The following is a 22184-nucleotide window of genomic DNA, read 5'->3' on the forward strand; positions in this document are numbered from 1 at the left end:
AATGGTGTACGTGTGGTTTTGGCCCCTGGTGTCCACTCCATCATATTTCCTTCAACAGCATCGAGGAAATGTGTGGAGGATTTTAATCTCCCTCAAACAGACCACAGCAGCCTTTAAGCCTGATTAAACAGCTGTTTGGCCACACATAAATCCAAGAGGTGTAATTTTTTTTTGTTTCCACCCTCCAGCTGACAAATTATAAATATGGAACCCTGCAGGTTTGGAGTTTTTCAGCCCTCGCTGCCAGATTCCTGAATATCACGGCTCCACTTCAAGCTGTTCGTGTATTTATGGATGGTTGTTTTATGCCAGGGGTCAGCCTGATTGGACGGGTGGTGTGATTTACACAGTGATACATCAACTCGGGCCTTTAAAATTCATTCTAAATATGAACTCATTTGGAGGAGCAGGGAGGAATTGACTGGAGGAGTCATCATGTGAGGTGTGTATATCAAGTCAGCAGCATCCAACACAGCAGGACCTGCAGAGGAGTTAGAGGACGGCTGGAGTTTTGGAGATTTCCTTCCCCTCTGCCTGCCGTTATGACGGTTTCCCCTGAATTCCCCCTCAGAGTGAAACAAAAGTAGATTGAAAAATGAAAAAGTCTAATTTTATGTCCATTTTTCCTCCCACATGGATCACTGAGGTTTTCACAGGATTTCACTCCAGTGATTGATTGCCACTGTTCTCAGCTGGAGCTATTCTGGTCACTCTTCCAAGTCTTTTCTGGAAAGTGTACCTATAAAAAGGCCCACTAATGATTAAAGTCATTTGACACACTGGGACAGCGACGGTGCCAGATCAGCGCATTAATCTTGCTAATTAAACTTATGAATAATTTACTCTGCAGATATTTCAGATAGTTCTGCCCGCTGAAGTGAAGCCCGACAGCTCGACAGCTCGGAGGTCCCAAACCACCGGACACCTGGTCCTCACCATGCCCAGGGTACGTACAGTGACACATCAGACCGGAACACATGTACACCAGAGCCAGGGACGGTGAAGTATAATTGAAGAAGTTAAAAAGGCTGCTGGCTGCGCACATGTCCAACTTTCAGGAGCTGCTGTACTGTACTCTTTTCAGGATGTGTTTGTGAGTTACACCTTCCCAAGCTTCATCATCATTTAACATTAAATCTTCGGACAGCAGTACAATATTTGCCAATACCACAATGATATATTTTTGAATTGATTGAGTTGAGATGCCAGTTTAAAACATCATTTAAAGAAGAGGCTGCCACCCCTTTCTTTTCTTCTTTTGTTTACTAAAGCAAAAACAATGCATAAATAATTGTAAGTAATTGTAACTGGTGACGTTCAGTAAATTGATGCATAAACACACATAAAACTCAACAACAAGAGCATTTAAACAGAAGTGTAAAATCTGGCTCAGCAGTAACCGTCATCATTAATCTGGACAGGTTTTCCTTGTCATTATTATTAGCTTAAGCCTATGGTATTTTATACTGCATAAATTAGCCTAGCGCTAGCAGATTGTTCCCCTGTTCACAGCTTAACAAATTACATGAACTTTTTCTTACTCACCACTGGTTTAAGTCACTGCATCTCCTGACAGGAAACCACAGTTGAATTTCAGTCTGCATGTGCATTTTTTCAGCCTAACATTGATTGAAAGAAGAGCGGCTAATATCTCCGTAGTGAGAGCAACAAGTTAGCAGACTCCAGAGTCAGATGCCCAGCTGGGTTCATCATGTTTCTTGGGTATTTCATCTCATACAGTGTCGTTTGTATATATTTACACGCTGATGATTTATTCTTCAGGTGGGAGTAAATATCCTCATTGTCTTTGTCAGGCCTGCTTGCCGTCATCTGCGTGGTGTTTGCACTGTTTGAATGTTTAGGAAGGCGGTGTGTTTCAACAGAAATGGTGACACAGACGTGCCATGGGAATTTCAAAATAAAGGCGTATCTAAAAGCTGATGATACAGATTGATGTTTCTACTTTGCATCACTGGTACTGAATAGTTGATCATTGAATTGATACATCAAACAGATCAGATCAATGTATTGTTATTGTTCTACCAATGAGAACTTAAAGCTGGTAATGTAAATCTGGTGCTCCAACAGTATAGTTTTATTGCTGTGAAATTTGGTGCAGACATTCATGTTCCACAGATATTTCTGTCTGAAGTTTCTTCATGCACCCCCATCTCATCAATTTTTAACTTGATCAGTACAGTTTATGGCGTAGAGGTTAAAATGCCGACCACCCACTGCATTGTCTCCGGTTTGAGTCCTGCTGGAACAACGTTTTTTCACTCCCAACATATCCAGTACGGTGGTATCCCTCTGGCAGGATTTGTGGAGGTGCCCTTCTTATGTTATGTTTGATGTGCCATTGACATCAGATAGAATGAAGAGGGAGAAAGTCTGTGTATGGAGGAGCTGAGGTGGATGGATGGTTCAAGCAAACACAGAGACTTCAGTTATCTAACTTGTGCACAATACATATGTTAACTTACGTAACTGTCATACTTATTTCAACCCAAACGGTGATCTTTTCCTAAAGCTAACAAAATTATTGTTGCCCCTTTATTTTGAAAGTCTGCCCAGACGCTGCATATTTATTATTGATAACTTACACTTGTAACCATCATAGTTTGAAGCCCTGGGCCTCTGACCAAGCTGCCAGTCTCATCGTATATCTCATTTCCTATCCAATGGTACGTACAGCAGGAGATTATTTCCAGACTCTTAGATCTGTGTGTCACTTCTTCCCTTCTAAACTCCACAGACTGGTTTAAAATATGTAGGGCTGTAGTTAACAATTATTTTCATTATTGAATAATCTATTGATCTTTTTTTATGATGAATCGATTTGTTGTTTGGTCCAAAAAATGTCAGACAAAAGTGAAAAAAGGTGACGTCCTCAAGCCTTTTTATATTCTAATATGTTGTGTATTTATTCAGGAAAAGAACTTACTGTGTGTTCAGTTTCACAACTTTAGAGCTTTTGGGAGGTTTATGTTTTGTCTGTAATTTGGATCCTGCAGGGGGCGATGTTAGAAAAGAAATAAGACCCAAAATCTAATAATTCTCTTTGAAGGGAAACTTCAAAGATCTCATTAACACTGTTAAATTATGCCTTTACTGATGAACTTCAGGCTGGTGGCTGTTTTCTGTGATTGTTCTGCTCCAGCCAATGAGGATCAGGCATCTCATACTCTGAGGTGTAATGAAGGAACTCTTTATAGTGTCTATAAAGACAGACAGGCGCTGATACTGCAGAATCAGAGCTGCTACTATTAATCCTCCATATGGCTCCTGGTACATCCTGCACCAGAGCGCCAGTAAACAGCTCAGAAATGAAAGTGTGGAAGCTGTTTGCAGAGACTACGAGTAAACACGCTTTTTACTCTGATGTCTTTTTAGGCTGAAGGTGAAATCAAAGTGACAAAGACCGTCCCACGTCCGCCCAGAGCCTGTCAAAGCAGACGCAGCGACTCGTCTGAGGACAATAAAAGGTAAAGATGTTCTCTACAGCCTCTGAAGCTGCAAACCTCATGATACAGACGTCCCTGTAATGTGTGGACAGGAAGGAAAATGAACATGTTGGCTTCATAACACACACACTCATCCTCAAAAGAGCCAAACAAGTGTTTTACTGTAGATTTTGTCCTCAGCCTGTTAGAGTTAGTCATGTCTCTCTTCTGTCTTTATTCTTGATGTTGATGTCTTTATAATTTTATAATGCAATATGTTTGACAGCGTAAGGATGCATATATAAAAAGAAAATATATATTACAATAAAAAACTGACAGGAAGACAGAAGATAATGTGAATATAAAGACCTAAACCTAAAAATAACAAACAATAATGTCCAAGAAAATAGAAGAAAAACACACCAATAAAACGGTAAACAAGCTATTTCCATGAAACAAACTATAAAACCCTTTACATAATTCCTGAAATTAAATTATAGTTGCCACCTGTAGGAAGGACAAGAGGTTACAGCTCAGCAGAAGAGAACGCCATTAATGTTTAATATCACAAACAAGAGCCTCTCATTCATGAGTAGATGCACGCTTCCATCCTTTTTTTTATATAAAATTTTGCTTAAAAAAAAGTAGTCAAACCCACAACCTGCAGAGAACTGTTCTGTGACAAAACATCATTAAAATGAAGTACTGTAGTTCTGCAGAGACGTCCTGACCTACAAATCTCCTTGTCCAGATGTGAGAAAACATGTTTCTCTGGTGCAAACCGCAATATCACATGATCCTGATTTTAATCATTTATAGTGAAAATGGAAATTGTGATGCAAAAATTATCATTTCTTCTAATTGTGAATCATATTATCATCACAATATCTGTCAAATAATTGCAATATGACTTTTTTTTTTTTACCGTATCGTGCAGCCGTAACTTAAAGCAAATCTATCTATATGGATAATAAAATAAAAATCAGAATATGTGTTTTTATTTGGGGGTATTTCTGTGGTTCTCCCAATATTTTTTTTTTCTCTCCATCCCTGACAACTTGCAGTGTCTGAATTAAAAAACAACACCTCAAACATGTTATCTCATACTTGATACCACATAGACTGGAGTCATCAGGACATAAAACCATTGATCTTTCGATTTTAACCAATCAAGACTTGATGGTCTGATCATAGCATACTTGTTCATATTTAAATCCAAAAATCAAATCGTGGGTCTGGAGAATTGTGCCACTATAACTGAATGGCATCAAGTGATGGAATACTGTTTGGTCAGTATTTATGTTACAATGAAATTTTGATTACCAGCCAATAATTCTCCTGATAAATAATTTCTTAGTGACGTCTTTGTAATAGCAGAGGAATTAAATAAACAGGAGGTTCAGTAACGTGCTGCCTGCTGTCAGTCACCACATTTTTATTTCCCCATGATGACATCACCAGAACTGTCCAGTGAGCTTCTAGTCACTCCATATTACATGTTCACTCCTCTTAATCAGTGTGCATACAAATCTAACCAAAACTAAAAGGTGACATTGGATGAATGGAAGGTTTTCCCTTGATTTGGACACACTGAACTATACTACAGGTGTAAACAAGACTGTAAAACTCCTGGTAAAGACTCAAAAACTGAGCTCTGTTTGAATTTTGCTAAGTAATTCTATTTATATGTCTGTTTCTGCTGGTAAAAGAAGATAAAATAGTAAGAAATGGAGAGTTTGTAATATTAACGAGGCATAAAGAGTGAGTAGCAGCAGAGCCGTGTCCTGCAGGCAGCTGCGTGTTTGCATGAATTTATCTGAGTCAAGTGTTGGTCTCAGTTGGCCAAGGTGTTAGTCTCTGCTTGGCCTTGAGTTGAATACGCACATATTCAGATGCCCTGGGCTTATCAGGTCCCTGTTGTCCTAATTACAGATGCCTGTTGTATTTTAAACGCTCTGCATGATTCATTTTATCAGCCATGTTGATGATAGCACTCTCCCTGCTAATGACCACGTAGCGGCCACAGATAACCTTGACCAGAGCTGCACAGTGTCTCACATACAGTAAAATACCTTTACTGCGGGGTTCAGTCTTTGCTTCAGGCATTCAGGCTCTTGCTGCCGTTATTTGATAGTTTTTGGACGAGGATTCAGATCTATTCTTGAATGTGATCCAGCCTGAGATCTCATCCTGGGATATGGGATAGTTCTGCATCACTGATACAGACAGAACAAAAGAACAACTGTAACCTCAGTGTAACATCTTTCCTCTTCTGTAACCACATTTCAGTTATGATGTGAGACTTTTCAGAGTCAGAAGCAGCTTTATTGGCCATGTATGTGAACACATACAAGGAATTTGAGTTTAAAGGGACAGTTCAGATTGTTTGATGTGTGGTTGTATGACATACTTGTCCAGTCAGTGTACTACCAACAGTAGATGGAGGTCGACATGTCTCCAGTTTGGAGTAGCAGCAGGAGTACCGGTGGAGGAAGTAAAGCAGTGTACTGCCTGTTGACAGGATCAGCAGAAACAAATACTTTAGATTCAAATCGTCATCAGTTTTAGTATACGCTATATTTAGAATACTTTCATGTTTTATCTTTCTGTCAGGCAGCCTTTTCTGATGGGAATCCGTATGTGAGCCAAATATCTCTCTCCAAACCAACCAAACTCCTTTGGCAAAAACAGACATTCTGGTGTGAATTGAATTGAAGAAGATCGTCACACTAGTAGCTTTCAGTCTTCTGACGACTGTGAATTATTTAAAATGAATTTTGCATCATGGCTAAGAGTGCAACTATCTTCTTTCATAGTCTGCAGCTGTCTGACACTGGTGTGTATTTAATGCCTTCAACCTCTCTACTCATCCAAAAACATGACTTTGATGAATCCAAACTGGCCTTTTTAAGAACAGAAGTCACACAGTAACACAAACACTCTGTAAGGTTGTGCAATGTGACCAAAATGTCACATCCTGATATTTGTCATTTTATATCCAGATAACAGTACATATCATGATATAGCACATTATCTATAAATTCACTCAATAAATAGCTTAGCTTAGCTAAAATGGTCACATGGAAAAAAACTATTTCTTATTACATTTGTGTTATATACCCTAACAACACTGATTGTTTTTCTCTTTTTATTTAGAAATTTCTGCAAATTTTCAATTGAACGTGTAACAATATTACTGTATTAAGTATGAAAAAGGTAAACAGAATAATACTTTTTGGTGCCTGTCAGGACCACATTAATGTGACAGGAATAGCTCCTCTTTTAGGTATGAGCTCCACATTTTGTCTTGTCTGGTTGGAGTCCTTCTCCTGAACTACACGGCTCTGAGTCACATTCGCTTCATGTTTGTTTGTGTTGCCTCCGTGTAGATTTCCTGCCTGCATCCGAGACGTGAAAGAACACAAAGCATCATCCTAATGACAAAAAATATTGTTGTAAAGAATGTGATTGGCAGCATAATGGAATAGTGCATGGAATGAAATGTTTTCTATCATCAGACAGTGTATGTATATATCATCAAATTGCACTGCCCTGTTTGTGAGCCTGTTAGCATGCTGACGTTACAATTCAGCTCAAAGCAACACTGAACCTCAGAACAGCCTCACTGAGCTGCTTGCATAGCTGTAGAGTCTTTGTCTTGTTTTTGACTATGAAAATACATTTTCCTTTGTTCCAGGGAGCTGTCGGTTTCCATTGTTTTCCATACAGTATAAAAATCAATGTGCACAGACTTGAAACTTGCTTGCCTTACATTAGTGGTGGAGGGAAAAACATTGTAGACTTTTCAAATCAATCTGCACTTACACCTGCATTATTACACAACTTTAATGTCACTTTGATAGAAATAAAAGCGGACATGATGTTTACTATGATCGATTAGTTCTGTAGATGCTACAGCGTGTTTTGGAAAATGGTCAGCACTATTCTGAAGTACTGTAAGTTCTCAGAGCGGGTATTGAGATAATGGCAAAGTCTCAAATAATAGCCGTGTCTGGCTCGAATACATGAGGGCCAGTCCCAAACAAGTCTACTTTTCTGTTCTTTTGTTTAATTTAAAGTTAATGTCACAATGTCTTTTTGAGGAATGCATGGAGGCCCGTGTCCAAAACTGTGTCCTTTACACATCCATGTGCAGAAGGAAGGAATCCCAACATCACCACCATCTTTTACAAAGTTACTGGATCAATATCTACAGTTACAGTTAGCATGGTCTAAATACATGAAGCCAGAATTGTTCCCTTTTTTATATCATTGATGATAACAGTGGATATTTTAATGATATATTTACAGCAGAACTGGAAATGTTTGTATTTCAGAAGGAGTTACTTTTATGTACGTTTGCCTCATTATTGGAAACTTTGGCCATATTTAATATGAACATCTGACATTTTGATATTTTACATATGACAAAAATAAGGGAAACCATAATCAAATTAAAAGTAAGATTTAGTGATTCAACACTGACATAAATTATTCACAGTCGTCTTCCTCTGTGGGGCAGACAGAACCCTGACTGGCTCGGTGAGGTTTAGTTTAGTTTAGCTCAGAGCTCAGCAGCTTCACCTCTTAATGATCACATTAGTTCGCAGTGCTGTTTGACTGAGCTCTGTTTCGTCTCCTTGCCTGGAGGCCCACTCATCACCGCACCATCATCATTACCATTTTATGACCAGGAGCCGCTTCTTGTCCTTCGTGTGGCCCCATCAAACACAGTAAAGAGCCCCAGTGCAATCCTGTGTCCTCAAATTAAACATTCGATAAAAATGCTAAGCTGCTCCCGCACCGTGGCAAGGTGACAGGTGAGCAGCACGGCCGACTGCTGAGTTATTGCATCATATGGACATGATTAGGAGTGACCTTTGACCTCAGGCTTACCCACAGATTCTGTATTCAGCCTCCAGCATGGATGGAAATGGATCTGAAGGCCATGATTGGTTTGGAAATGAACTTGCTTGATGACACAAGGCAGGGCGACGTGTGAATTGTATCATGAAATGGAAAATCAAACATTCTCTAAAGCCCACAGCTCATGTCGGCTGAGATGATGTCTCAAGTGGAATTGAGAGGTCAGAGGTCAGGGTCAACTGCAAAGCAAAGTCTGTGTTATTGTTCTGAAGACAGAGGGGGTAGCTTTTCCTCCAGCACTGTGAAGTACTCAGCAGCTCAAGGTTGAAAGTAGGGCTGCACGATTAATCAAAAAATTATCAAAATCGCAGTATGGTCAAGTGCAATAACCAAATCACAGAACCAGAACCAAACTGGAATTTTTCCATGTGAGTAAACAGTGTTATAATGAAATACTGTTGTGCTGCAGTCAAAATTTTCAGTCAAAATGAAAATTGTAATGCAAAAATCATCATTCATACTAATCGTATCGCATATCGCATCACAACGTCCGTCAAATAATCACAACATGAGTTTTTTTACCATGTCCTGCAGCCCTCATTTAAAGACTTTGAAACTAGGTCTGCAACTAACCTTTAATTTGGTTATAAATTAATAAAAATTTTTTCTTTTTTCATGAAAGCAATTAACCAGTGAATCATCAGTGAAGTCAATCATCTATAAATTATCAGAGAATATTGAAAATATTGTTGAAGATGTCAGTCATTCAAAGCAGAAAAAAAACAGCAACTTCTGACATTTGAGAGGCTGGAACTCGACAATGTTTCACAAGACGGCTGTTAGTGATTCATTTTCTAGTGATTCATTTTCTATTGATCAACCAGTCAATTAATCAATTGAGAAGAATCTTTTCAGCACCGTTCACAACTATCAGCGAATTAAATGAAAACAATTGAAGCTCAGAGTTAGTATTGATCTTTAAATGAACTGAACAAATTAACTTTATGTTATACACAGTTTTATAGATAGTTTCAGAGAAATTACTCGGCTCTTATTCACAGTTATGGACCGTCCTGGTGTTTCAAATTATATATGATGATAATTAAAAAAAACAACAAAAACAAGCCAAAATAAAAATCAGCTGGCAAATTTGCAAGTTGCACTGGTGCTTCTAGTTACAAAAATAGTGTCTCCAATATTGCAAATTCTCATATTTGAGATATTAGAACCAACATTTTTGATAAATGACTGAAATGATTAATTAATTTCCTGTCGATAAACTCATTGATTTAATGACAAAAAATTCTTTCAGATCTGCTTCTTTTTATTAATTTCACAGTTTTCTATTGTGGTGAATAGAGTGTAGTTTTAACTGATAAAAATAATGGCCAAAACTACAAATATAAGTATGTTTTAAATACTGTGTTTGCATTTAATTGCACATTTACTGTAGCATGTTTGGGGGTCTGTCACAGCTTCTTTGGGGCTCCACAAAGGTCCGGCTCGGCCCTGCAACCTCTCATAATAAAGCATGAGTCAACTCTCCCTATAATGAATCGACCCAGTGATCGTGTCCCTCAGGGCTGATTTGATTATCTTTGTATACAAAAGAATAACTGCTGCGTTCAGCCCCTGACCCCCCCGCCGCCCCGCCTCCTGACCCCTGCATCAGCCAGCCTGCAAACTTTACAACAAATGACTTTATCAATATTGCACCGTCCACAGTCTCCAGGTCTCTCATTATAGCACGCTCTCTGTCTGATAATAAGGTGTGAATGGCAGACACTTTGCTGCTCTCTTGACAGTCCACAGACCTCATTACCTGTGAGATATGATGACCAGCGGGCCTTTGCCTTGGGTGACCCGTTACAGGGAGCCATTTTGGACTCCCTAACCAGGGGGGGGGCATTAGTAGAAGAGCCCAAGACTAATGACTCCATCCATCTCCCATAGAGAAGTGCTGACGATCAGGTTTACCAAGATGAGTGTTGGAGCTAAACTTAGACCAGCCTCCAAGATGTCGTAAATCTTTAACCCCCTCTCTGATACACCTCCTCATTTTAATTAATAAACTGTAGAATCATTTAGATCGCTCATAAGGTTATCAGCTGAAGGCAGAATCAGTCGGACTTGTCCGAGCTGTTCGTAAACGCACCACAGAGACTCTCATTCCCAGGATGTCAGATACAGACATTCTGGGTTGGTAAAGCATCCAGAGCACAGCAAAATAATGAGAAATACAAGAAGAGGGCAGAGTTTCTGCAAATACAGCTGCCACCACCACACACTTCAGTCTATACATTTTCCATGCATTGTTTATTTTTTATTAAAATGTTGTATATGCCTTTATTGGGAACTTTTATGAACAGAATACATTTGCATCTATTTTCAGGCTATAAGAAAAAAAAAATCATCCTGACTACATGACAAGGACAGGAGCAGCCAGATAATGTTCCACGATTAGCAAAATTAAAATAAACCACAATAAAATGCAACTTTTTTGATACTTTGTTTTGATAGACATGATTCTTCAGTGTTTTTCCAGAAAACCTTTTTTCTTTAATAAAAAAAGAAGCCAAACTTTGAAAAACACATTAACCAAAAAGGCTCAGATGTTCACGTGAAACAGTGAAGTGCAGGGAAAATAAAGACCAACCTGCTATTTGCTGGAGACTATTTTGAATTTTGAACATCACCATCGCCATTTTTGACAAATTATCTGCTTACAGTGACTTTTGTCTTTTTGCCTCCATGCCAGAAACAGCCGGAGTCGGACGCATTATGTTTTCAGGCTGTCCGTCTCATTCTCAGGAGGACTTTGAGGGAGTTTCTTCAAATTTGTCACAAACATCCACTTGGACTCAAGGATGAACTGACTAGAATTTGAAGCTCAAAAGTATAGTATAGCACATACTATAGGTAAAATTTCCATTTAAATAGTGTTAAAGTACAGTGACAGTAGCGTGGTGGAAGCTCAGTGGACAATCAGGAAGGACGACTGATAAAGACGAGTATCATCATGTCACATCTCTCCATCAGGGCATGCAGAACATGACATCAACCTTTTCTGAGTGCATGTGACTTGTTTAGCCTGGTTCTTATCTAAATGTGAATCACTTCCACTCCAGAGCTAATCCTCTGTGGATCGGTGGGCGCAGACACTGAACAGAACCTGCTGATGTTGTTACTGCAGCCGATTACAACTCAATTACTGCAGGTCCTCCGTCACTGAACTGAGAGTGATAACCTCACTGGAGCTTAGTCGTGATAAAAGCTTAGTCACAGTTTCCTTCCTGCAGTCATTCATGAGAACTACTCTTACGTTAGCGTTGAGTTTACTCAGGGATGTCTCAGCCATTGAGGATGCTCAGGTTATGTTCTCTGGATGTTTTCTGGGAGTTTGGTGGGTGTAGGGAGTTCAGTCCTCTTCCCTCTGGTGGCTGACAGTTGGGGCACTTGTTTCATCAACACAAATGAAAAGACAAGACTTGGGCTAAGGTCAGTTGACAGAATTGAAAAATAATTCCTGCAAAATTCAGACCCACTCCAAAATTTAATGGGTACTTCCTTATCCCACGCTGCACCCTTCCACCAGGTTTCATGAAAAAAGGGCCTGTCGCCAGACAAACAAATGACAGCAAAGACATTATCTCCTTGGCGGAGATAATAAAAAGTCAAAACTGTGTTCATGAAAATGTAAGATGAGGTTTTGTTTTGTTTTTTACACCAACAGTAGCACATATATATGCTTTTTTTTTTTTTTTTTTTTTTATAATGCAGCTGAACTCCCTGAAATTAGCCAGCTGACTCTGTGGATGACCACAGCCACCTCAGGCATGTTCAGAGAAGCCATAAGACTTTGATGATGTAATATCAAGTGGCAGCACATCTAATTTTGACATCTTGCCATGAAACAGGAAGTTGTTGTCACTTGAGTGTTCATGGTCAAACCTGCTCCAAACGTCACAGATTTGATAAAATGACCTGCATGTCAATGTTCAGTCATAGTCGTAGTGCCACCTGCTGGCAACAGGAAATGACATGTTTCATACATTATTGCAAACGTTGACGAGGCTTGACTTTTTGTTGAATGGTGTGTCTGTGGCATAGCGGCAAATTTCAATGTTTTGCCATGAAACAGGAAGTTGTCGTCCATGGTGCCCAACATGTTGTAACATGTTTGATGAGAGTCCCGCCCTGATATCTACATGCCAATTACCAGTCATTGCACCACCTACTGTAAGCCTTGTGTGTCCATCATTTGATTTGTATTATATTTTTATTACTGGAATGTAACATATAATTACTGGGTGTTCTCTAGCGCCATATAGTGGACACAGGAAGTGACAGTAAAGTTACCTAAAAATCTGGCTGTGCTCTGAATATTGCTTAAGGAGAATTTTCACTCGCTGTCCTGTTTTTCACCTGTTTTTTCTCTCGTACAAGCTGCAGCAGCAGTTAAAACGCTGTTTGGACACTGTGTCTGTTATACTAAACATATCCATTCTAAAAATAGACCCTCGCTTCCTTCTCTCTCTGCAGAAAAATGGTCTGAATTACTTTCTCATTTTCTCTTGGCGAGCTGGTAATTTTCCTGCTGCAGAGTGAATTCACTGCAGTGAATTAAGACGGGACCGAAAGTACCAGTGTGCTTACATATACAGTATATGTCCTCTGGCAGCTTTATTCCCCTCTCAATAAACAAGTGGCAGAATGCACAGAGTAATGAAGTGGCTCCTCCTCCTCCTCCTCCTCCTCCTCCTCCTGCGTCCTGCTGCTGTTTATTGTCAGCTGCTGTGCAGGAGATTATATTATAATTGCCACACGCTTCCTGGAAAATCAGCACATTTCATTAATATCATCTCGCCTTTGGTCCTGACATGTAGTCTGATACCTGAAGCATATTTACACTGGAGCCTTTATACTTAAACCTGATTTAAATACCTGCTGAACAGGCAAACTAACTTTTCAGGTTTTGGATAGTGAGACAGTGATTTTACATCTAAAAAAACAGACTGACAGAAATCTGTTGTTGAAATGTTGCTGCAGCAGCTGTGACTGTCGCGGTCCATCATATATGATTACTGCATAAGAAGTAAGTAAGGAGAGTCAGTTCAGATAAACATGGAATAGCATCAGCATGTTTCTGTGTGTTTGCATGTTCAGATAATTTGGACTGAGCTTCAGGCGCTGCCTCGTGCTGCTGCTTCATGCTCTGTAATTACTCTGTTTGGATTATTTAATTAGAGCTTAAACTGTTTAAACTGTTAAGACTCTCGATGCACTTATTCCAACTGTCTCCTTTATTCTCTCATCTGTTTGACCTCCAGTTCTTTATCATGCATCATTTAATATCATATACAGTCACTGCTAACACTTTATTTGAAGGGGTGTGCATAAGATGCGTCATAACCATGTCATGAACATATATGAATGTTTATAACTGAGGTCATTCAGTGTCTTTTGGTTAATTATGTCATTTTTATTGCAAAGTTGACATTGTTTGAGATGTCTTTGTTTTGACAACTTGACATTAACCAAGTCAACATAACCTGTTATAACTTGACATTAGAAAACTGTTCAGCACAGTAGAGAACAGCCTGTGGCCTGCAACAACAACTGTTAACGTCTTTTTTGTCTTGTTATGTCTTCTATGATGGTTTTCATCTCGTTAAGTCGTTTTATGTCCTGTTACGTCTTTTGTGTTGTTCTGCGTCCTGTTATGTCTTTTTGTCTTGTTACATTTTTTGTCCTGTTATGTCTTCTTTGTCTTGTTGTGTCATATGTTGGTTTTTGTCTTGTTATGTTTTTCGTTTGTTACGTCTTCTTTGTCCTATTTCTGTTTTTTGTATTGCTATGGCATATTTTGACTTGTTATGTTTTTCATCTTGTTACGTCTTATTTGTCTTGTTACGTCTTTTACATTGGTTATCATCTTGTTAAGTAATTTTTGTCTCATTAAATCTGTCATGCTTGATATGCAGTGATGGATACACCAAGAATTAGTCTTTGTGTGTTATTGTCCCATTAATTTAATGTATGTTGAAACTGGTAATGGCACAAAATAAAATTAATCAATAATTTCACTCCAATAAATTAAAACTTAAGTAACAAGACTGTTTTGAGAATGTCGGGAGTAGAGAGTACAGATATTTGTGTTCCGATTTAGTGAGGAAAAGTAAGACGTTGTCAGAAAAATAAATACAGATACAGATTTTACAGTACAGATACCTGTAAAATCTAGTTACATACAGTAGCAAAATATTTGTACTTTATTATTTTCCTCTGTTTATCTCGTTATCTCCTGCACTCCAGCTCTTCTCTCATCTAACCTTTAAAATTAAAAGGCTGTTATCTCAGTCTATATGCACACACATACACACACACACACACACACACACACACACACACACACACACAGTAATCAGACAAATCAAAGATTTTGAAATCATTCACCACTCACAGCTCATCTGACTCGGTCCATGTGCTTTTATAAATTGATTAACTGGTAAATGGAATGACTTCATTGTTGTGGGATGGAAATGATGAGTTCAGAGGAGAAATGGGATCAGTTTGTTTTAATGGTAACATGTTGTGTAGTAAAATGGAGATGAATTAATGGATGTCATTCTGCTCAGGAACAGGTCACTCTGAACTCAACTGCAAAAAGTGCCTGCATTAAGTTTAAGGTTTTAAAATCACATTATTGTTAAAACAAGTCACTGATTTAGAGACAGGTAAAGGAAAACTACTTTTTAAAGGCCATTGATTGTTTCTGTTTAATTGGTTCGTCAGCAGCAGAAGAAGGCAGACAGACGACACTCAGTCATCACATAATGAAGATCAGCAGCATCATCATCACTTACAAAAATAAAATGACCACACTTAAACAGGCTGCAGTAGAGCTCAGTTACAGTTAATATTTTTTAATATTTGCGTCAATACATTTTTTGATACTTTACTTTGAGAAACATCATTTAAAAAAAAGTTTTGTAATGTAACAAAAGACGTTGACTGTTAAAAGTTCTTGAAACACAAGCAGCCGTACAAGACCTTTATTCAAAATACGCTCTAAAACTGGCAAAATTAGGCTGCTTCCTAACATAGTGAGTGAAAAAACTTGCACTGCTGCTAACTGCGCTGTAGTTGCCATTAGCAAGTTAGCTCAGTTAGCAGTCCTACGGGATCCTCTGAGATGAAGGGAGGCTGGTTGACAGGGAAAACAGCACCTGAGGGGATTGAACGTTACAGCGGCTCCGACCAGACTCTCGCTGTTGCAGGTTCAGATGGGGACAGGAGACGTGAAGCAGTCGAGGAGCAAATTTATAACTTGGAACTTTGCAATTTAATTGAGTTAAGTACACAGTACTGATGTATCGAGATACATATTAAATCGGCCTCAGGTAGTGAGATGCACACCCCTAATAACTAAAGTAATTTTCTTAAGTCAGCCTTGTTTATTTACTAATCCTAACTTCAGATTTCATTCAAAACCTCATCCTCTTTGAGGATATCCCAAAAACAAAAGGCTCCTGCGGATCTTCTTGTAAATTAGCTTCTTGCTGTCATGTTGACTGCTGACTGGAAGGAAAAACATTTGACATTTGACGAATGAAAATACATTTGAGGTGGATTTGTTGTATGGAACTTAATGCACAGAGCAGGTTCAGACATCTTTACTGGGAAAAACTGAAACCAAACAAAACAAAAAAAAAAACCTGACCTGTTAGGAACATAAATCAGAAAAAATAAATCAGATAATTTATTTGATCAAATGTTTGATGTTTCAGTTGGTAGGTTACCAATAAAAGTAATTAACCCTGAGTGGAAATTTTTGTCTGAACTTAAATAAAATCAAACTCTGCATCTGTTTGCAGTCTGTTCTCATCAGGTATTCATAACATCACAAACAATGTGCAAAGGGAACCCAGAGACAATTTATGCCCTTCTGAGATATTAAACATGCTGTATTTGACATCTGGTAATTTGTTATTTCACAGCTCTGCAGGAGCCCAATACACAACTGACATATGAGGCTTCATCCAATATAACTCCTAAACTGGAATGAATATATGCAGAGTCATTTTTATAGTCTGTGCGGTGAATTTCTACCATATATCACACCTGTATATCAGGACCCATATTGACTTTGTAGGCTCATATTAAATCTGAAAAGTTTGACGTCTCTGCAGCAGCATTACTAAGACACACAACCAGTGATTTATTATACTTGGACAGTCGGGTAATTTGGTGTCTGTTAATCCTTTTATGTTTAATCTCTGTGTCACTTCAATGACAGTCAGGTGTTCATTAAATTAGGGTAGATGAAGTATTCCTGGGGGTAATTAAAAAGGTACATGATGTGAATTGTCTTTATGGTGGCTTCTGTAACCAGTTTGTGTATTTTTATACCAAGGTCCCTGAAACTACTTGTTTCTGATGTTTACACCTGGTATTAATATATTATCTGTATCTGGATATGATATAACAAACTATCTGATCTTGCCTCTGCATTTACACCTGATATTTCTAATGTATTCTCATCATCCTCTTTGAGATGAGATATCTGTCCTCCAGAGAAAAAGCTGTGAGTGTAATTTGAGTTGGTAGCAAATCAGCCTCAGCATCCCTTAAAAAAATCATAGTTTTGAGACTTTGAGACTTTTTTATTTCATTACGATTGCTTTAATTTTTCACACAGTTCTGTTGCATGTTGTGTGTTGATCCACACAGTGTGAGCCAGACTACCTCCAGATGTGGTCAGGCAGATCTGATCATATTCTGATCATGACACATTTTCATTTGCATTAAATCTAGAATCAGTGGGATTTGTCCAAGCTGTTCGTAAACTGACCGGGATGCCAAATACAGACATTTTGGGCTGGTAAAACATCCCGAACAGCAAAGTAATGAGGAAGAAATCAGGAGGTACAGACAGAGGGCTGCAGGGTCTTTCCAGATACAGCCACCACCTCACACCTCTGGTGGGTCAAAGGGATTATGTGATATGAGTGTGTGCTTTTTTTTTTTTTTGAAAATGTTTCAGATTTATGCATGCAATTTTTTCCTTATCCGGATAACATGATCAGATACAGACCTGATCAGTCTGAGTGTCTTGTGTACTGTAGCACAAGTCACATTTTTAATCTTTGCTCTGAATCAGAGCTCATGGTACCTGGTGGCATTTTCTTGTCAACAAACAGATAAATGGAGCATGAAAGCACATTAGACCTTGGGAATTTTACTTTTAACTTTGTCCAGGACTTTCAACTGAATCTGAAAGTACTAATCAGGGGACAAACTTTTTCAAATGTTATCTGCAGAGACAAGCTTAAAAGCTCGGGAAAAAGACACAGTTCACGTTCCGTGTTTCTCACCAAACACACTGTAGTTATCATCAGACATGTTAAATGTATTTATGCGCTCGTGCAAAAGAAACAATCAAATTAAAGCTGCAGGCAACATTGGACGGGCCCTCGCACCTCCGCACCTACCAGCTGACAAGGCTCTGAATTTTCACGCGTTTTGGACAACACAGGAAGGAGTTCGATGTTACTTCCTCAAGCTGGGACTCTTATCAAACGTGAAATTTGGGGTTGATTGGACAATGTACTCTGAAGTTACAGCAACTTCCTGTGTTATGGTGAATCATCAAAGTTCAGGGTTTTTCTGACTTCATTTGATTTGGCTATGGTGAACCTCTTATGAGGAGCACATCAAAGTCTAAAATAAGTCATTTCCTGTTGCCAGTAGGCGGTGCTATGATTATAACTGAATATTTTCATGTAGATGTGTTCAGCCAAGCCATTTAGCGTGTGTGCCAGGTTTCATGCACCACTGAGTGCATTCAGTCCCTCAAAAATGCAATTGAAGAGGATGAAAAAGAAAAAGAATCTGAGCAAATCCATGTAACCATAGCAACAATACCAAGGCTTTAGGGTACATTACCATTTATTTCACACAATTGGTTAAACTGACTAGAATTTTAAAACCGTCCTTTTTTTTGGGTGTACAGACTGAAGGAGGTGTAATTTGCATCTGACTTATTTCTCTTCATGATGTTTTTTATTCTACAGAAAAAATACTGTTCCTGAGAGGCTGGAGGTGGACCCCAGTAAACACAGAGCCATCGACCTCGCCAACATCGTTCCACGCCAAAGCACCAAAGAAGGTCCTCTAGAAACATCCAGGGCGGCTCCGCCGACCACCAGCGGTCACAGCAGCTCCTCTGAAGGGTTTGTGGACGACCCTGATGTCCCCCCACTTATATAAGACTTTAAGAAATAACACTGACTAAGGATGTATCTTCAGGTTTTTATGGGAGTAAAAAGACTGAATTAGAATTAGAGTTCCTTCCCCACCAAAAATCAGTCAAAATAGAGTGAGAACACTGAAACAACAGAGGTAGAAATTTTCTGTCAGAGGTGAAAGATCATACCAGCTTCTTCTGTAATGATACAATCCGGTAAGGCTTGTAGAATTAATTGGCCTTTTAGATAATTTTGTGTTTCCTGTCACGGCTCATTAAAAGAGTCAATAAACCTACAAACCACTGAGGACATTTGCCAACATTTAGTTTCCTCTCATTTCCCAGCCCGATACTCCTCAAGATGCACAATCAGTTTACTTATTCTCAGCTCCAGAAAATATATTTAAGTCCTCACAAAGAAACAGCTGTGTAAATATTAATATTAAATCCTTAAATCCTCATGTTTTTGGACAGTTTTCAGTATTTGCATATTTTAATCAGCAGGGTTGGAAGGGTTACTTTAAACAAGTCAGCAACAAGTAACAACTGTTTGTTGTAGGTTTCTGACTTGCTTGCTCACCTACTCCTGAAAATGCACATTTAGAGTGGTACACCTTTAAATATACTTTTGTTAAGTATGTTGTTAACACTTCACACTCAGACTGTCATAAAATTATTCTTGGATGTCTGTTTTTACCCACACACCATCCTGGTCACCAGCTTCACCACCCACTGTCCCAGAACATTTTTTCAGGAGTGGTATTGACAGGTGAGCTCGCTAACTGGATATCTGTTTGTGTCCGCACCAAAAGTGATGAAGCCAATCAGCGTCATATAAGGAGGAATACTGGCAGCTACAGGTGTGGTTTTAGGTGTGACGACTGCGAGAACTGCCCATGGAAACAATTTGTTTCAAACAAACAGTGGCCGCTCCTGAAGATGTTAGCATAGATACTGTGATAGCATCAGTTACATCAGAACTGGAGAGTATTTCTTCATTGAAAGAAGAGCAAAGAACGACACTGAAAAAGATGGAAACACATGGAAGAGATGCTTTGGCTCTTCTCCCAAGCCAATAGTTTGATCTGATTGGTTGAAGTTAGACTTGATAGACAAATGGTTCATCCAGTCACTTTCCAGGTTTTTTTTTTTTTTTAAGTGCCTGCCCTTTTCCAAACAGTTTCTAAGGACGACTCCCCGGATGGTTCTGTGTAACAAACTACTTGACATGTCAGTTCACTCAGATTCAGCCCTTCAGGGAATCGGAGGAGAAATTTGGGTCAGACCTCGGGTCGGCCTCCGATCCACTCTTCACCCCTACGACTTGCTCTTAGAATCACTATTTCAAACATGTTTGATATTTACAGTTTAAAATCTGGATGATTATGTTTGTACAGAAGTGACAGAGAGATGCTGCCAAGCAACGGTAAACTCCAGAAATGATGATGCAGCAGTGTTGCATATTATATCTTTAAGGTCTGCATCTTTCACTGGATATTCATGAGAACCTTGTATAAATATACAATAAATAAATATACAGTACATATTCTTGATATTCTTTCGTCATGTTGTGTAGCACTACTGTTACAGAAAACAAAAACTGAAGTTATTCTTGATGAGCTGAAAGTTTGCACAGTCGTTTCAATGAGTTTATGACCCTTTCGACCTTGATGTTGGTTTTAAAGAAAAATAAACGCTTCAGGGAGAAAATAAAAGTTGTTTTCGTTTTTTCCCCGTGTTACTTTTTACAGATGTTTGGTTCTTGCAGCTGGAAGAGCAGCACTGCAGAAAGCTGCAGAATCAATGATCCCAGTTTGGGCTGCTTTGCCTGTGGCCCATTTGTTTGTTTTGGAAGGCGTTGTACTTTGCCCCATTGTGTTTTCTGTTTTCTTGTGATGCTCCTCCCGAGCGCCCTCCTCAGAGCTCAGCAGCCAATATTTCTGCCAGACTTTGATCAGAGCAGCTCCTCTTTGTGCCCAGAGGACACGGGTCCAAACATTTTCTGAAGCTTGTTCATCTCTCCTTGAAACTCCACTCCAGTCTCCTTGCTCTTTACTTCACTCTGAGTTGTCACCCGAAAAGCCTGGAGGTCACGACTCCATCTTCTCCTGCCTCCTCCCCAAGCAGCTCTGAGTGCCGTTCCAGCCACAGCGCCTTGAGAGACCATTTTGGCTTTGGATCATTTTTCCTCCTGACAGCTACACTCTTCTCTTATCATCCCAGCGTTCTATATTTAAGCTGCGCGGCTCGGATCATCCAGGAGATTTTGATGTTTGTGGTTGTGTGCTGCATGGAACAGCTTGTTCAGAAATAGTGTCTACACTAGTCTTTGTTTGTGGATCCAGTTTTATTGCTATAGATTTGAATCTGCAGATGGACTGTTTTTCTAAGATATTTTGAATGTACATATTTTAAATGTAAATAGTATTTAGCAGCGAGAACCAGGTACATCCAGCATGGGTCCATATATTACCAGCACACACTGAGTGTCATTCAGGATGAAGTTAAGTAGAAAGGTGGTTGGACAGTTTTTGAGGAACTACAGTGCAACACACACACATCAGTAAACTTTGATTTAGTAGTTGCAATCAATATGCAGATTCTTGCTTACCCAAATTGAAATAAATAAATGAATAAAAAGTAAATTTGATTGGTAGTTAGTCCAAAAGATGGGCTGTTGGGGAGTTGGGCTAAAAGTTGATAATGTGTTACATAGTTTGCTAGTGAGCTAGAAGTTAACTATACATTACATTGTTTGTTGGCTAGCTAAGAGTTAACCAAATATTATATTGTTTGCTAGTTAGCTAAAAGTTAACAGAATGCAACAGTGTTTACTAGCCAGCTAAAATCATTGGTGTGGTCTAATGAACTACAGGACACAATGTTGCAGCAGTTTCAGTCTAGTAAGAATTGCCCTTTTGGTGCAAACTCCCAAAAACTTTTCTAGCCTCCAGGTTTACTTCCTGATCGTAGTGTGTGTAATGTTTCTTCCTTTGCCCCTTCTTCCCCCTCTGCCCACAGGCTTTACATCATGATGACATCACAGATTATTAAATGGCTTTTCTTTCCTTGAGGAAAGGAAAAACTCTCCATGGATCAAGTTCATAAACATCTATAGCTACAAGTTAACAAAACATTACATAGTTTGCCAACTAGCTAGAAAGTTACTTAGCCTAATTTGCGTGCTCATTATGGCAGAGAAGCTATAATTTCTCCTCCTGTGAGGAGAATGTGGCTGAATTAATGGAACAATATGCTACGGCCAAATAATATAAGATTACAAAACAGACAACAGCACAGTAAAAAAAAAAAAAAAAGACTGTCAGAAAGCAACTGGCAGACTGTTTCAACGGATCAACTGCAGTCAAAGGGAGAAAAGACGCATCATAAAACTTAACCAGGTTTAGTCTGCCACCTAACTTTCTTCAAGAAACTTGATTATTTTGTTCAACTGATCTAAAAAAAAATCAGCTATTCTATAAGTTATGCCTCAAGCATAAATTTAAAGTTAATACTGGATCACATTTTAAATTGGAGATTTTGTGCAACAGGATTAAATTCAATATAGGTCAAGTTTAAAGAAAGATCAGCATTACTGCAAATAAACCATGTTTAAGTTGTTGTTG

General features: G+C 38.9%; 1 protein-coding gene across 1 annotated transcript in view; it reads left to right on the plus strand.

Moving 5' to 3' along the window:
• Positions 1–18603, plus strand: part of dnaaf11 (dynein axonemal assembly factor 11) — a 46289-nt gene extending 27686 nt beyond the window's left edge. Inside the window, exons 11-13 of the mRNA XM_084733171.1 lie at positions 851–946; positions 3394–3485; positions 18386–18603. Coding sequence (XP_084589297.1) covers positions 851–946; positions 3394–3485; positions 18386–18581 — 384 coding nt within the window. The 3' untranslated portion in view covers positions 18582–18603. The remainder of the gene's footprint in view (positions 1–850; positions 947–3393; positions 3486–18385) is intronic.
• The last annotated feature ends 3581 nt before the right edge of the window (positions 18604–22184 follow it).

Source organism: Lutjanus erythropterus, chromosome 12 (assembly GCF_056507025.1).
Source record: "Lutjanus erythropterus isolate fLutEry1 chromosome 12, fLutEry1.hap2, whole genome shotgun sequence".
In the NCBI taxonomy this organism is placed as follows: domain Eukaryota; kingdom Metazoa; phylum Chordata; class Actinopteri; order Lutjaniformes; family Lutjanidae; genus Lutjanus; species Lutjanus erythropterus.